Consider the following 17,615-nt stretch of genomic DNA (forward strand, 5'->3'; position numbering starts at 1 on the left):
ATTACATTTTCTAAACAGTGTAGCATCTGTCTTTCCATGAGCAATATGAGATCTACTAGTAAGTACAGGTGGTGTTGTTCCCTTGCGCCTGCTGCCCTTGTCCTTCTAAGTGGTAGAGGTCGCGGGTTTGGGAGATGCTGTTGAAGAAGCCTTGGCGAGTTGCTGCAGTGCATCTTGTAGATGGTACACACTGCAGCCATGGTGCAGTGATGGTGGAGGGAGTGAATGTTTAAGATGGTGGATTGAGTGCCAATCAAGCAGGCTGCTTTGTCCTGGATGGTGTCGTGTTTCTTGAGTGTTATTGGAGCTGCACTCATCCAGGCAAGTGGAGAGTATTCCATCACACTCCTGACTTGTGCCTTGTAGATGGTGGAAAGGCTTTGGGGAATCAGGAGGTGAGTCACTCTCCGCACAATACCCAGCCTCAGACCTGCTCTTGTAGCCACAGTATTTATATGGCTGGTCCAGTTAAGCTTCTGGTCAATGGTGACCCCCAGGATGTTGATGGTGGGGGATTCGGTGATGGTAATGCCGTTGAATGTCAAGGGGAGGTGGTTAGACTCTGTCTTGTTGGAGATGGTCATTGCCTGCCACTTGTGTGGCCCGAATGTTACTTGCCATTTATCAGCCCAAACCTGAATGTTGTCCAGGTCTTGCTGCACGCGGCAAAAAACCTTCAAATATCAAATGGTTTTATCAGCTAGTTGATCGCTATCATCAATTATCTAATCTTTCAACACAGAGGAACCATTGTTGCAGATCTAAACTTTGAAGAGATCAATAACTTACCAAGTGTATGACTCTGGAACTGCATGAGACCTTTAGAACAAATCCTGAAAATTATGACAAAGATGTTACTTTCAAACATTCAGATTTCTGATAAACTTATTTTCAGTTCAGAACTTATCCTCAGGTAATGTGTGAAGAATAATTCAGTATTTCATGTCCAACTTTAACCAGCTAATGCTGATTAAACATTAGGTTGCCTCAATCTCAGTTGGAATAGTTAACATGAAGTCAATCAGGATTAACAGTTGCATTGTTCAGTCCATAAGACTATTGAGATGCACAGAAATATACTTATTCCTTATGTATGCACTACAAAAATTTGCTCACAGTTTAAACTCTAATAGTCATCTTTAATTCACCCATGTGCTAAAGAAAGTCATGCTCAAAACAACAGATATTCTTTAAGCAGCCAAACTGTCACCAAGAATACAAGGTCTAAATTAGCACATGAAATGGTGCTTGCTGAACCAAGCATTGTTACTTTAAGATGTCGTCTCGGGGCTGATTTTCAACTGGAGCATACATCAGGCGAGTGGTAGGGGCTTTTTCTACACCCACCCGATGGCTCCAGTGAGAGGCCCGACCCATTTTAATAGTTGGGCCTTATCTAAATATTTTGGGTGAGCTGCCAGCGTTCAGTGAATGCACACATGGCAGGGCGGGGGTGCAGAATTCTGCGACTGCTCTGTGGCACTAAGCCTGAAGTCAGGCCTTGAAGGGGGTGGAGGCCACTGAGGGCCAACAACAAGCCTGAAAACTTTCGTGGGGCCTGGAGGAGCATTCACAAAAATCACTGTTAAAAAATCTTTTGAGGCTGTTTTCTGAGCAGCCTCCAGCAGTCAATTTAATGAAACTTCGATTAGGCCATTCAACGCCTGCTAAAAATAGGCGGAGCATGTGCGGCATATGCTCCGCCTAATGGTACGTGAAAATGACACCAGGATCCTACAACCGGCTTAATGCCCCAAATTAAATAATTTAATGAGTCTCTCATCTATTACGGGCAAGAGCCCTAGTCACCCATTTCAAGGCCCATCTGGAAACAGTCAGGCGGGCCTCAGGAAGCTAATAGACGGGCGATTTGTTTTTTTTTTCAATTTTCAACTGCCTATCGCCCCGTTTTTCAGCGTGAATGAGACATGCAGCAGTTAAAAATCACCCTTCTTGCTTTCTATAATATTGTGATTATCACTATATGTTACAAGACCTTAATCTGTATAGTTTGCCTGACTTTTATTCCTATCTTCTGACGTATTTTAACCCCTCCCTAAAATATTATTCACATTTATTTATGCTTATAAATGATATAAACAGAATCATGTTGGAAACAGTGTTTGGTTGAATAATCGTGCGCTATTCAATATTGGAACAATGGGACCCAATGTGCATATTCTGTTAATCATCTCTATATCAATCAATCAAGAAAGCAAACACAGAGTAGCAGAAATTAGATACTCAAAGTATGCAGCTTAGGAGTAACTACGATTGGGGTGACTATGACTTTTATTGGACTTACTGCTGGCAAGATCAGCAACTATGAAGTCAGTTGAAGCACCCAGAACAAAGGGAGTAAAGGGAAATGGACATCCCACCAAGCCAAGAGAGAGCTGAAAACTGTCAGACTGGGTCCTGTATAAGGACTTTGACCCAAGTAAGCTAGATAAATGTTTGCCTTTGCTACATTCTATATGCTGAATAAAACTAAAGTGATTTCAAAAGATAAAGATCTTCCTTTAGTTTGTTCTTTGAGAACAAGGTGGAAGTGAAGTTGAGTGTGTTCTGATTGTAGCTAATGTTCAGTTGCAGTATAAATAAATGCTGTAAGATGAATAGAAAAATACAGTTACTACTTACCACATTCCTGAGGAACTAATTGCCACTTCCCCAGGTGAATATTCTGCACCCATAAAATAACAAGGACAATCATTCCTGTAAAAGTCAATTATATAATTTCAATTGTTTTTACAACATACTCACTAAAATTGCATATTTTTTATGTCTTATGTTTTAAATAACAAGAAAATCACGAATAAGATCCTTAGTTATTTTCTTTTTTTAAAGTTAGATTTCATTGTCCAAGATGATGGACATGTAATTCACTTGTTTACTGGGACCAGTAGAGCAACAGTAAAAGAAACGCATTTGCAATTTTGCTGGAAATAACGCTCAGAGGAAATCTTCCTGCTTTGTTTATGATATTGCTAACACATGGAGTCCAGAAGTCTTCTACTATTGTTCTTTCAGAACTTAATATTATTGATGGGTTTTTTGGTTTTATTTTATCTTTCTTAGTAAATGTAATGGAGTTTCCACAGTACTGAAATTGGGAGAGGAGCTTGTTACAAAAAAGCAGTTTATAATAAGTTTCTGGCACATGTTTAGTATTTGGAAGGAAAATATGAATAGTCAGCTTATGTTAGGCTATTAAATACAAATTGAACAATCCTAGCTACACCAATTTTCTGCTGGAGCTGTATGTTTGGTTCTTCTATTTATAAATGTAACAGTTGATGAGCCTGTACTAAAACACAGTGGAATAAAAGCAACCGTCATTGTAATCCCTACTAGGTGCAGAGACTTCTTTTTGCAGTGTCTTTCTTTAATTTGCACAGCTTTTGGAAGAGAAAAATACCTTGCATCTAAGGGAGCCTTAGATTCACTAGTACAATACAAGTCAATAAAAAAGATTTTATAGTAACTTACGTGGAAATGAACAGAAGGATTTTAGAATGTCAAAGAATATTTTATGCAAAATAGGATATAGGAAACTATATGAACTGAACATTGCACTTTAAATTACTATCAAAAAAGATTTTAAAAATATGAATAGGCAAACAATGAAGATGATACTCCTGCTCAATTCAGACTGAAAATAAGGAGCTCTTTTTTTCCAGAAACTTTTTAATATCATTGCATGTAACTTATATTACATTGGGAAGTGCTGATAGCCAGGGTGTATGATAAAGCAAATATTTTCTGGAAATCTCTTCCAACTTCTAAACTATATTCTGGTTGGTTTAAAAATTGGCCCACAAAAGATGTAAAGGAAAAACATCTGGAAAACAAAAATATAATAAAGAGTAGTCAGCATGGATTTCAGAAGTGAAAGTTAGTCTTGACCAATCTTATTGAATTCTTTGAAGAGGCAAAAGAAAGAGCAGACTAGGATAATGCAGTAGAAGTAATATATTTGGATTTTCAAAAGACCTTTGATAAGGTACTGCATTGTAGACTCATGACTAAGGTCAGAGCATATGCAGTCAGGGGACAGGTATCAGATTGGATAGCAAGAAAACAGAGAGTAGGAGTTAAGGGTAGCTACTTGGACTGGTAAAAGATGGGAAGTGGTGTTCCACAGGGATTGATGCTGGGACCACTGTTGGTCACAATTTATAGTAAAGATTTGGATTCAGGAATCGGAAGTACAATTGCGGACACCACCAGATTGGGGGGTGTAGTTAATACAAAGGACGAATGCGTCAAAATGCAAGAAAACATTAATAAACTTGCAGAATGGGCGGGTAATTGACAAATGAATTTCAATGCAGTTAAGTGTGAGGTGGTGCATTTTGGTATGAAGAATAAGGGGACCACATATTGCTTGGATAATAAGAGTCTAAATGGGGTAAAGGAGCAAAGGGCTCTTGCGGTACAGGTACAAAAATCACTAAAAGTAGCGATGCAGGTTAATAAGGCCATAAAAAAGACAAACCAAACACAAGGGTTCATTTCTAGAGGGATAGAAATGAAAAGCAGAGAAGCTATGTTAAACTTGTATAGTACCTTGGTTAGACTGTACTTGGAGTACTGTGCACAATTCTGGTCTCCATATTGTATAAAGGATACAGGGGCATTGGAGAAGGTGCAAAAAAGATTCATAAGAATGATACCAGAATTGGGAGGATATACTTACCAGAAAAGGCTGAAAATGCTGGGGCTTTTTTCCCTAGAAAAGAGAAAGCTGAGGGGTGACCTGAAAGAGGTCTTATAGATAATGAAAGGGTTTGATAGGGTAGACGTAGAGAAGATGTTTCCATTTGTGAGAGAGTCCAAAACTAGATGTCATCAATATAAGATAACCACTAATAAATCCAATAGGAAATTCAGCAGAAACTTCTTTACCCAAAGAGTGGTAAGATTGTGGAACGCACTACCACAAGAAGTAGTTGAGGCAAATAGCATAGATGCATTTAAGGGGAAGCTAGATAAGCACACGAGGGAGAAAGGAATAGAAGCGTATGCAGATAGGGTTAGACGAAGTGAGGAGGGAGGAGGCTCGTGTGGAGCATAAGCACCTTCATAGACCAGTTGGGCCAATTGGCCTGTTTCTGTGCTGTAGACTCAATGTAAAAAGCAATAATACCCATAGTTCAGCTACGAGTGCAGCATCAACGCATTTATAGGCAACTTTGGCAATTATATGGTCTATTATTGGAGCAGGTAATTTGGTGCATTGTGACAAAACCTACAAATTTCTAAATCAGTACTGAAATTTGCAGCGCGAATATCTCATTTTGATTATGAAATTCCCAGGAGCAGTGACAATGCTGGTTTCTGAGCAGATCTGAATGATAAGTCACTTGCCTTAGCCTTGGTGTAGTGTCACCTAGCCCCAAAATAATCATTAGCTTCTATACTCTAATCGTTTTTCTAGAGCCATCTATAACCATTAATTGAAGTAAGCAGCATTCATAGTTATCATAGTTAAACTATTGTGAACAATTAGATAGTTTGGAAACTCACTGAAATTAATAGGACTAGGATATATTTTACAATGAAAAATTTTCTGTTAGACATTACAAAATGCACTCTGCAATTTAACTTTCATAAAACTTTTGACATCGACCATATTCTATGTATCATATAATTAAAGAATTTCTTAACTTAAAGAAAACAGCATTTGAATTTCTAGCCAGCAAACTGAAGTAAATTTTTTTGGAAAGGAATGTATGTTAGGAAATTAATGGTTGTTTTTACTGCATAGTACTGCAATACAAAGCTACTGCATTCCACAATCAGAATAATATTACATTACAGCTGGTAGTGCCTCCAAAAACTAGGAGCTTATTAACCCCATTAACTACACCAAATTATCTGAAAGAATGTGAACCTGTGTAGGATTGTGAATACCACATATTGATTAATCAGCACAAAAGTATTAAAGTTACTGTAACATAACACTATTGGCAACTAACTAGCCCACTGACTGGAAAATAATGCCTTTGACACATAAATGTACAAAGTTGCAAGTATCTCTTATGTCTCAGCTTTGTGTCAGGAATACACAAAACATTTATTCTAAATATAGAACAGAAACTTTCAGCCATTATTGTATATAATCTAAGCATGAGATGGGAATTAAGATATTCGGGGGGGAGGAAAAAGTTGTGATTTGCACAATTGAAACTGATGGATCAGTTTGCTTAATAAGAAAACATGACCAGCATCAGATCTTTGAGTTGTATTGCTCAAATTATATGACCTCATGCAGCAGTTAAATTTTCCCGAAAGCATTTCACAGCCAATCTTTTTCTGACTCTTAACATTGTCACTTACTTCTTCACACACATGTGTGTTCTGGTGTTGTAATATGTACCATCAGGGCAGTTGCATCCTTCAGCACATTCACCAGAACAATCTTCCGGCATAGATATTGACTGGCATTTCTGATTACAGAATGATACACAGGTGCCATACTCCATTGTGTCTGGACATTGAATGGCTGCAGAGATTAAAGATGTGCATTAAGGGTACAACATAACAGTGAAAACTCAGGATATTTTCAATCGGCATTTAGAAATGAATTGTTTCATGAAGCACGGATGATGCAGTGCATTATGAGCTGCACCATGTCAGTGAATGTTGTAGGTTCAATCCCTCACGACTGAGTTAGCAGTCTCACCTCATTGCTGTGAAGTGATAACAAGCAGACATGAGATGCCTCTCCACAGGAGAATAGAAAATCGGAATGAAAGCTTCCTCAAGGAGTAGGCTGCAAATGCATTGGTGGAAGTCTCAAACCTTCTCAACTACAGTGATGATTCATTTGGAACATGCTCACAATATAATCCTAACAAAATCAACTTTTCTTTGGGAATAATTACGGTGATTATTGGTACTTTTTCTTCAGTGGGCATCCTTGTATAGATCTGAAAAAACATCAGCTCACCTTTTTATTTTTACACACATACAGAATTACTTGCTGCGAATAATAGATACCAGATGATTAGTTTACAGGCATCCTGATACTTTCTTAAATCTCACTATTCCCACGTTATTTAATTTTATTAATGCCATACGTCATATGTTACAGAAATGTTTATAATACTATTGTTAATGGTCATAATTCTTGCTGACAAGGTGATGTGATATCAGCAAAATTAATGCCTTCCATCCTCCACTCTCCATAAACTTCAGCTCATCCAAAATTCTGCTGCTCATATCCTATCCCGCACCAAGTCCCACTCACACCCCACTCCTATGCTCGCTGACCTGCATTGGCTCCAGTTCCTTCAATGCCTCACCTTCAATATTCTCATCCTCATATTTAAATCCCTTTATAGCTTCGCCCCCCTCTCTATCTCTGTAACTTTGTGCAGTCCTCCAAGAACTCTGCACTCCTCCAACTTTGGCCTCTTCTGCATGCCCCACTCTTTTGGCCCACCATTGGCAGCGTGCCTTCAGTCATCTAGGCCCTACTCTCTGGAATTCCCTCACTTAGCCTCTCCACCTCCCTCTATTCATTATGACCCTCCATAAAACCCACCTCTTTGACCAAACTTTGAATCTCCCCTCTTAATATTGCCTTCGTTGGCTTGACATTGATATTTGTCTGATTACACTTGTGTGAAGTGCCTTGGGACTTTTTTCTACATTAAAGGCGCTATATAAATGCAAGTTGTTGTTGTATTAATTAATGGTGAGGTAGATTATCTGTTTGGCAATATCATTTCTGTTGGCAGATTTCAGGTATGTGGACAGAAGGAACGGCAATGGGCAAACATCTCACCAGTTCTGTGCTCCACTTGTGCATTACATGATTTCTCAAAGGGCCTTTAGCATGGACAAACATTGCTCTCACACAAATAGTACAAAAGCTAAATTTACATATAAAATCTCATGCAAATGAGCTCCAATGTAATTTCACTTTGCTGATACTTGATTTGTGTAGTGTGCTCTTCCCATTCATATAACATGGACATTAAACACCAGTCACAATCTTACAAGTCCTTTCAAGAAATATTTTATTGATGGTGTTTGAATTTTGATTGCTGCAACCAAAATTGTCAGAATAGGTATAGTATTCAGTGCCCCTCTATCCATGAATTTTTGGAGGGTGAAGAACAGGATGAGTGAAAGCACATCAGGGAGGTTTCTTTGCACAGAAGGCAGTCTTTTTGTGCGAAGAATTTAACCAGAGTCAAATGCAGCTCTCAGAAGACAGGCAACTGTTCACCAGGGAGGCAGCGATAGAGTTGTGTCATCTGTTGCAAGCTAACCTGCAACCACAGGTCGGCACTCTCAGCGACAGTCAAGGTCACAACCATCCTGAATTCCTGCATCTCTCGATCCTTCCAGGTTATCACAGGGGATATGTACAACATCGGTCAATAAGCTGTACATAGAGACATCAAGCAAGTCACTGATGCTGAGATCATCAGGACAAAAAACCTTTATCACTTTCTCTAGAGAGAAACAACAGCAGAATGACAGGATTCCCCACAATCCAGGGTATTATTGATGGTACTCAGGTGGCTATCTAAGCAACTAAACACAATGCCATGGTGCTCATGAACTGCAAGGGCTTCTATTTAATTATTGTCTATGCAGTCAGTGACCAACAGAAAATAATCACACAGACCAATGCCTATTCCCCAGGAAGCAGCCACAATTTTTTTATTTTAAGGCAATCCTCTGGGCCTGTTTTTTTTTGAAGGAGCTAGATTTACAGGTTGGATCCTCTACAGCCCGAGCTAATGACACCCTTATAGAATCATAAAAGTTTACAACATGGAAACAGGCCCTTCGGCCCAACATGTCCATGTCGCCCAGTTTATACCACTAAGCTAGTCCCAATTGCCTGCACTTGGCCCATATCCCTCTATACCCATCTTACCCATGTAACTGTCCAAATGCTTTTTAAAAGACAAAATTGTACCCGCCTCTACTACTGCCTCTGGCAGCTCGTTCCAGACACTCACCACCCTTTGAGTGAAAAAATTGCCCCTCTGGACCCTTTTGTATCTCTCCCCTCTCACCTTAAATCTATGCCCCCTCGTAATAGACTCCCCTACCTTTGGGAAAAGATTTTGACTATCTACCTTATCTATGCCCCTCATTATTTTATAGACTGCTATAAGATCACCCCTAAACCTCCTACTCTCCAGGGAAAAAAGTCTCAGTCTATCCATCCTCTCCCTTGTGAGATCCAGGGTCAGAAAGTGAATGCACAATGCAATGAAGCCTATGTTTCAGTAGGCTGATCATAGAACAGACTATTAGCATTTTGAAATAGTGCTTCACATATCTGCAGTACCAGATATCCTACCTTGCAGTCCACCAACACAATTGTTCCTTCCACAAGGGAAGGGCTTGAAGTGGTAAATTAAATGTCACATCTCTGTAACAGCCATGTGGCACTGGGAATAATCCTGAGATTACTACCCTTTTTTAAATCTGTCTCCTAATTTTTGAAACTGCCTTTGTAGGAAATTAGTTTTATTCCTTCCTATGTCATTGGTTCCAACATGAAAAATGACTTTTGGCTGTTCCTCTTCTCTCTCCAAAATCATTTGTATTCAGAACTCTCAGCTGTGGCTACAAAGCTGTGGCTCATTGAAACATAGAAAATTCTGACAGGGCTAGACAGACTGGATGCACAGAGGATGTTTCCCCTGGCTGGGGGGACCAGAACGAGGGGTCACAGTCTCAGGATACGGGGTAGGACATTTAGGACTGAGATGAGGAGAAATTTGTTCACCGAGAGGGTGGTGAACCTGTGGAATTCTCTACCACAGAAAGCTGTGGAGGCCAAGTCATTGACTATATTTAAGAAGGAGATGGATAGATTTCTAGACACAAAAGGCATCAAGGGGTATGGGGAGAGAGCGGGAATATGGTACTGCGATAGAGATCAGCCATGATCAAATTGAATGGTGGCTCAGGCTCGAAGGGCCTACTCCTGCTCCTATCTTCTATGTTTCTAAAAGCACATGAGTGAGGAGCAACAAGTGGTATTAACTACTGAAGGCCCAGAAGGGCAGAGGTCCAGTATTGTTCCTGCCTCTGCCACAGTGTCTAGGGATTCAGACCTCAAAGTGCCAGCTTACAAATGGTGCTAGCTGACTGTCAAATCTATGAAGAATGCATTGGAAGATTTGAGAAGGGATGATCAGGATGGGGGCCAACTGTAAGAGAGGCATTAGACAAGCTTTCTATATAATATTGCTAACCTTGTCAGGAAAAGCAATATATATGCTTTTTCTGTGAACAAGGCTTTCTGTTCTCTGTATATTAGCATCACATGCTTTTGGTCATCTTGTGTAGATGATGCACCCTTGAGTAATGAGCATCTCATGAGAATAAGATGGGTAAAGGGAATTGGCCATAGTTTAGTAAGATTACAGGATGCATTGAGGATGTTGCAGCAAGAAAGGATAGGGAAGGAAGAAGAGGGGTAGGGGTGGGTGGAGTAGCTGTACTAATTAGAGAAAACATAATGGTAACAGAAAAAAAGAGACATAAATAATATTAAGATAGAAACATAATCCATATGGATTGAGACAAAGGATAAGAAGGGGTCAATCATGTTAATAGAAATATTCTACAGACCACCTAATAATGGAAGGGAAGGGGAGGAAGATATATGGAATGAGTAAAAAACATTGAACAATAATCATGGGAGATCAAACAACCCCAAATAAACTAGCAAGAAGAGGTAGGAAAAAGGGAAAGGGGAATGGAATTTTTACAGTGCATGACTCCTTTCTTGCACGGTATGTGAGAAGTCCTACAAGAAAGAAATCACTGCTGGATCTAATAATGGGAAATAAACCGAAGCAGATAAGAGAAGTAAGCGTAGGGGAACATCTAGGCAATAGCGATCATAACATAACAAGGTTTAAAATAATGTTTGAGAAAGACATAAAGTAAGACAAAGACCAAAGTAATAGATTGGGGGAAAAAAGTTAATTTTGAGGGGATGAGAATGGAACTAGGGAAGGTAAACTGGAAAAAAAGTTTTGAAGATAAAGAGATAGAACAGCAGTGGAAAATATTTAAAACGGTGATCAATAGAGTTCAGGAGAAATACATTCCTCTAAAAAATAAGAACAAACTAGCCAATAATGAAACTTCATGGATGAATAAAGAGGTAAGGGTAAAATTGAAACTAACAAAAAGGGCATACTCTAAATACATAGACAATAAAGGAGAGGGCGGATGTGCCTTTGGTTGCCTAGGCCCTAAGCTCTGGAATTCCCTCCCTAAACCTTTCCACCTCTCTACCTTTCTCTCCTCCTTTAAGATGCTCCTTAAAACCTATCTCTTTGACCAAGCTTTTCGTCACCTGTCTTAATATCTCCTTACGTAGCTTGACGTCAAATTTTGTTTGATAATTGCTCCTGTGAAGCACATTGGGACATTTTACTACATTAAAGGTGTTATTTAAATGCAAGTTGTTGTTGTTGAGAATTACAAAAGGGAATATGAAGAGATTAGGAAGGATGTTGAAAAAATAATTAGGAAAGCAAAGAAGAACTACAAAATTAAATTATCAAGGAATAGAAAAAGTAATAGAAAAGTATTCTACAGACACATCAATAACAAAAGAAAAATCAGGATAGGGATAGGGCCACTAAAGGATGCACAAGATAAACTCACAAGTAATGACAGAGAAATGGCAGAAATATTGAATAGTTACTTTGCCTCAGTATTGACCAGGGCGACTTACAAGGTGTGTATGACTTAGAATAGGAGATCAAAAAAGATGTAGAGACATTTAAGATAGAAAGGGGGAAAATAATTGATAAACTAATCAAACTTAAAGAGGATAAAACATCTGGTCCATAAGGATTGCATCCGCGGATATTAAAAGAAATTACGGAAGAGATAGCAGAGGCACTATTAAATATATATATAAAAAAAGTTAGAAAAGGGAATAGTGTCAGAGGACTGGCAGATAGCAAATGTTATTTCTATATTTGAAAAGGGAGACAGAACAAGTCCAGGGAACTATAAACCAGTTAGCTTGACTTTGGTAGGAAAGATCATGAAATCTTTACTCAAAGATGTAATAGAAAAACATCTAGAAAACAAAAATATAATAAAGAATAGTCAGCACCGATTTCAGAAGTGAAAGTCATGTTTGACCAACCTTATCGAATTCTTTGAAGAAGTAACAGAATGACTAGTCAAGGCTAATGCAGTAGATGTAACATATTTGGATTTTCGAAAGGCCTTCGATAAGCTACCACATAGTAGACTCATGACTAAGGTCAGAGTATGTGGAGTCAGGGAACAGGTAACAGAATGGATAGCAAGCTGACTACAAAACAGAAAAGAGAGTAGGGATTAAAGGTAGCTACTCAGACTGACAGAAGGTGGGAAGTGGTGTTCCACAGGGTTCGGTGCTGGGACCACTGTTGTTCACAATTTACATAAATGATTTGGACTCAGGAATTGGGAGTACAATTTTAAAATTTGTGGATGACACAAAATTGAGGGGTACAGTTAATACAAAGGAAGAATGCATTAAAATGCAAGAAGACATTAATAAACTTCCAGAATAGGCATGTAATTGGCAAATGAATTTCAATATTAGATAAGTGTGAGGTGGTGCATTTTGGTAGGAAGAACAAGGAAGCCACATACTGCTGGATAGTAGAGTCTAAACGGGATAGAGGAGCAAAGGGATCTCGTGGACAAATATACAAATCACTAAAAGTAGCGATGCAGGTTAATAAGGCCATAAAAAAGGCAAATCAAGCACTGATGTTAATTTCTAGAGGGATAGAATTGAAAAGCAGAGAAGTTGTGTTAAACTTGTTTGGAACCTTGGTTAGACCACACTTGGGGTACTGTGCACAATTCTAGTCTCCATATTAATAAAAGGATACAGAGGGTTTGAAGAAGGTGCAAAAAAAATTCACAAGGATGATACCAGAACTGAGCAGATATACTTATCAGGAAAGATTGAATAGGCTGGGGCTCTCTTCTCTAGAAAAGAGAAGGCTGAGGGTTGACCTGATAGAGGTCTTTCAGATAATGACAGGGTTTGATAGGGTAGACGTGGAGAAAATGCTTCCACTTGTGGGGGAGTCCAAAATTAGAGATCATAAATATAAGATAGTCACTAATAAGATGTTGGGATACAGCCTGGCAAAAATTATCATCATACAAGGCTCCAAAATGCACTTCTCGAAGGTCCTTGATATTACTTGAGCATGCCCAGCCTCGCTCCGAGAATGTTTAACAAATACAATTTAATTCTCAGTTTATATATGTGTTTAACACATTAGTTCTACAGGGGCTGTGTGCAAACATGGGGCCTCATCAATCATCCTCTCTATCTCATGGAGCTGCCATTCGTTTCACTCCCTTTACATTCCAGATAACTGAATACCTGATATCATTGCCTTCCATATCATCGTTCACCTGACGAAGGGGGAAGCCTCCGAAAGCTTGTGAATTTAAAATAAAATTGCTGGACTATAACTTGGTGTTGTAAAATTGTTTACAACTAATAAATCCAATAGGGAATTCAGGAGAAACTTCTTTACCCAAAGAGTGGTAAGAACGTGGAACATGCTACCATGGGAATAGTTGAGGCAAAAAGCTTGGATGCATTTAAGGGAAAGCTAGGTAAGTACATGAGGGAGAAAGGAATAGAAGGATATGCTGATAGAGGTAGATGAAGTAGGGAGGGAGGAGGCTCGTGTGGAGTGTAAATGCCGGCACAGATCAGTTGGGCCGAATGGCCTGTTTCTGTGCTGTAGACTCGATGTAACTCAATGTGATAAACATGGTGTCCTTGATAAGTTGGAGACAATTAATGATATGGGAGGCAATGATATCAGGTATTCAGTTATCTGGAATGTAAAGGGAGTGAAACGAATGGCAGCTCCATGAGATAGAGAGGATGATTGATGAGGCCCCATGTTTGCACACAGCCCCTGTCGAACTAATGTGTTAAACACATATATAAACTGAGAATTAAATTGTATTTGTTAAACATTCTCGGAGCGAGGCTGGGCATGCTCAAGTAATATCAAGGACCTTCGAGAAGTGCATTTTGGAGCCTTGTATGATGATAATTTTTGCCAGGCTGTATCCCAACATCTTATTAGTATATTTAACTGTATTCTTGTATTTTACCATCTTTACTTCTTGTTATGAATTCTTAATAAAGCTATTATACTTTGGAACAAAACACCTCTAAGTCTTTTTGATTAAAGACCAAACCATTTAATAGATCACTCACAGCAACCAAGAGAGAAGGGCTAATGGATAGGGGGGTGATCGGGATTGGAGGGGTGGGGGGTCAAGGTCGCAATCAGGGGGGTCAGGGTCGAGGTCACAATCAGGGGAGGTGAATGTTGGCTGGCACTCACCCACAATTTTAATGTGGGGTCGGGAGGAGCAGTAGTGCTTCTTTTAGCTCCACATTCAGGTAAGTATATTTTAAAAACTTACATTTTTGGTGGCGGTCTGCATGTAGATCTGGTTTTTCTGGCACCGACTGCGTTCAAGGCAGCCCCATTTTGCACAAGGGGCCTCAAACAGGCGATAGGCCCCTTATTTGCATATACAAAGGACCTAATGCATGTTTCAGGCATGGGCTCTAAGCCCCCTTTTTTTGTCTATACCAATATGGCGCATGGTGCACTTCTGGCTCATAATGAGCATGCACTTCCTGCCTGCCATATTGCACACTTAGGTGCCTGTTTAGCGCCCAAAAAATGGGTGATGGTGCCATTGAAATTCTAGGCCAATGACTCTGCTTTCTTGAAAAGCCAGCTGATATGTAAATTTGGTGGTCAGTGATGAAAATGATTAAGTTGTTGACCCTGCACAATAACACATGTGTGATCTTAATACACCTGTGAACAGTATATCGGGCATCACTGATAGTTTTGAAGGAACCTGACATACAAAACTTAAAGGCCAAGGTGACTTTTAGGGCCACTGGCTGTGCCATTTGGATGGTGTCTGGAGGTATTCATTAAAGAGATAGTAAAGCATAGTCACAGCCTTCCTAGTTAGTATCAGCCATCTAAGATACTGGTCTTCGCTCATCCCCAGGTAATTGTGCCTGTGACAGTAGACCTACAATTTTGCATACCAGCAGGATTTGGTGGTATACCTCGTGGGCCACCTGACACCAAAGCAACCCTTTCCTGCTCTTGCTAGTCTTCCTACAGTGCTTGTAGTGCACTGAATTCAATACCCATAGTGGACAAAAGAGTGCAAGTTGTAGCTCAGCTATGTAGCAATTCACCTGTCGGCAGCCTCTGTTACAACTCTGGTTTCATATGAAGGTTCGCAATGCATCACACGAGCATTGTGGGACCTTGGAACATTGAATACTTTGATTTAAGTACCCAATATACCAGCAATAATTACCTTAACAGGCCTAACACACATTATTTAGATCTTACAAGCCTCTCTTGTTCTTCCTACACAATCCTCCTCTGTCGTGTACCATAACTGTTGAAATAAGAATCATTACACATGTCCTAATCTTTCATTCTCTTCCCGGACATCCAAATCCTTGCTCCTCCAATCTTCTGGTTTTTAAATTATTACTTCCTGATTCACCTCAAGTTTCTTTATTGCTCTTTTCACTCTTATAGGAATCTTGCGCTATAGGCATTGGCCCTGCACCTTGATTTCTTAGTTTTAAAAAATAGTTGTATTTTCAGTCTAACAGGAGGATCAGTACATCCAATTACAAGGAAAATTAATTGAAACACTGGAATTTATTCACGATAAATGTGAGTCCAACCAAATACACCACAAGCAGTTTCTGCTGTACATTGAAATTGCAGAAAATGTCCTATATGTTGAGAAAATAAGTGTGCATTCAAACTAGCAATCAAGTATTACTTACCACACTCTGAGACAGTGGATCTGAAGTCTATGAAAATCCCATAGTTTCTACATTGTCGAGCATAGTGGGCCACAGCAGAGCACATACAAGTTTCGCCACACTTACAGGTGTCTGTTTTGCATTGTTGATGATACAGGTCAGGGCTCAAATACTGATGGCATGGTGCAAACAGATATCCACTGATAATGCTACACTTCTCTGTGGCATACGAGGCTGCAAATAAAACATCAAAAAGTGGAAACATTGAGAAATATTTTCTTTTACAAAATGAAAATCTTCCTGTAGCAATTTTTGTGCTTAAATTTAATTATATATTTTCTCCACCCTTTAAATGGTTCTATGCCAAACCTCACTAAGGGGGCTAGCAGTCAATCAATTCTCATTCACCTTTGCTTTCAATCACGAGGGACATGCATCTGAGCGGGCTGGGATGATTCTCAACTGTAAGTTTCCCATTGCTTTGTGTATGGAAACACCTGTTGGCTTAGGCACAGCCACTTGGGGAATGAGGAAGATGTGTTTCTCCTTTCCCCCCATTTCTTTGGCATGGATTATGTTCCCCTAATCCATGCTCTAAATTCTGGAATTGCTCTGTGGCAGGTTAGTAAAATCATTTTTCTTTAACTTTATACACAGAAAAAAAAATACTGTCTGTGACATCACACATTCATAAACCAACCTACTATCCCACCTGACCATCTTCAAAATAGGAATCTTTCATTACAAAACAAATCCAAAGAAAATTACATTAATAAAACATTTAAATGTTGTTTCACGAACAGGGATGATTAAACAGCCCCCAAGATAATAGCACTTATTCATCACTCCCTTGTCTACAATTTGCAGTTTATTCTAGAATTCTTTAGAATAGGACAACTTTTTCATTGGCTGTATCTCTTTCTTTTGCTTGTGTAAAAGTATCATGGCACTTATGACATATGAATCATTCTTTTTGGGAAAAGAACTCACATTATGCACATTCTTTGCTGTTATATTTGAGGCATCCTGAAAAGACGAATCATAGAATCATAGAAAAGTTACAGCATGGAAGGAGGCCATTTGGCCCATCGAGTCTGCGCCAGCTCTATGCATGAGCAATCCAGCTAGTCCCATTCCCCTGCCCTATCCCCGTAGCCCTGCACATCTTTTCCTTTCAAGTACTTATCCAGTTCCCTTTTGAAAGCCATGATTGAATCTGCCTTCACCACTCCCTCGGGCAGTGCATTCCAGATTCGCTGCATAAAAAAGTTTTTCCTTGTGTCATCTTTGGTTCTTTTGCCAATCACCTTCAATCTTCGCCCTCTGGTTCTTGACCCTTCCACCAATGGGAACAGTTTCTCTCTATCGACTCTGTCCAGACCCTTCATGATTTTGAACTTGGGGAAATAAATAGTGATGTCTTGAGGAGTGTACATATTACAGAGAGGGAGGTGCTGGAAGTCTTAACGCGCATCAAGGTAGATAAATCTCCGGGACCTGATGAAATGTATCCCAGGACGTTATGGGAGGTTAGGGAGGAAATTGCGGGACCCCGAGCAGAGATATTTGAATCATCGACAGCTACAGGTGAGGTGCCTGAAGATTGGAGGGTAGCAAATGTTGTGCCTTTGTTTAAGAAGGGCGGCAGGGAAAAGCCTGGGAACTACAGACCGGTGAGCCTGACATCTGTAGTGGGTAAGTTGTTAGAGGGTATTCTGAGAGACAGGACCTACAGGCA

The 17,615-nt window shown here is 39.6% G+C and overlaps 1 protein-coding gene across 1 annotated transcript in view; it reads right to left on the reverse strand.

The window, feature by feature from the left end:
• Nucleotides 1–17,615, reverse strand: part of otog (otogelin) — a 256,145-nt gene that overhangs the window by 191,402 nt on the left and 47,128 nt on the right. Inside the window, exons 16-19 of the mRNA XM_067993585.1 lie at nucleotides 15,899–16,111; nucleotides 6,346–6,511; nucleotides 2,644–2,718; nucleotides 790–833 (exon numbers count right to left, since the gene is read on the reverse strand). Of these exons, the coding sequence (XP_067849686.1) occupies nucleotides 790–833; nucleotides 2,644–2,718; nucleotides 6,346–6,511; nucleotides 15,899–16,111 (498 nt within the window). The remainder of the gene's footprint in view (nucleotides 1–789; nucleotides 834–2,643; nucleotides 2,719–6,345; nucleotides 6,512–15,898; nucleotides 16,112–17,615) is intronic.

Source organism: Heptranchias perlo, chromosome 12, assembly GCF_035084215.1.
Source record: "Heptranchias perlo isolate sHepPer1 chromosome 12, sHepPer1.hap1, whole genome shotgun sequence".
In the NCBI taxonomy this organism is placed as follows: Eukaryota; Metazoa; Chordata; class Chondrichthyes; order Hexanchiformes; family Hexanchidae; genus Heptranchias; species Heptranchias perlo.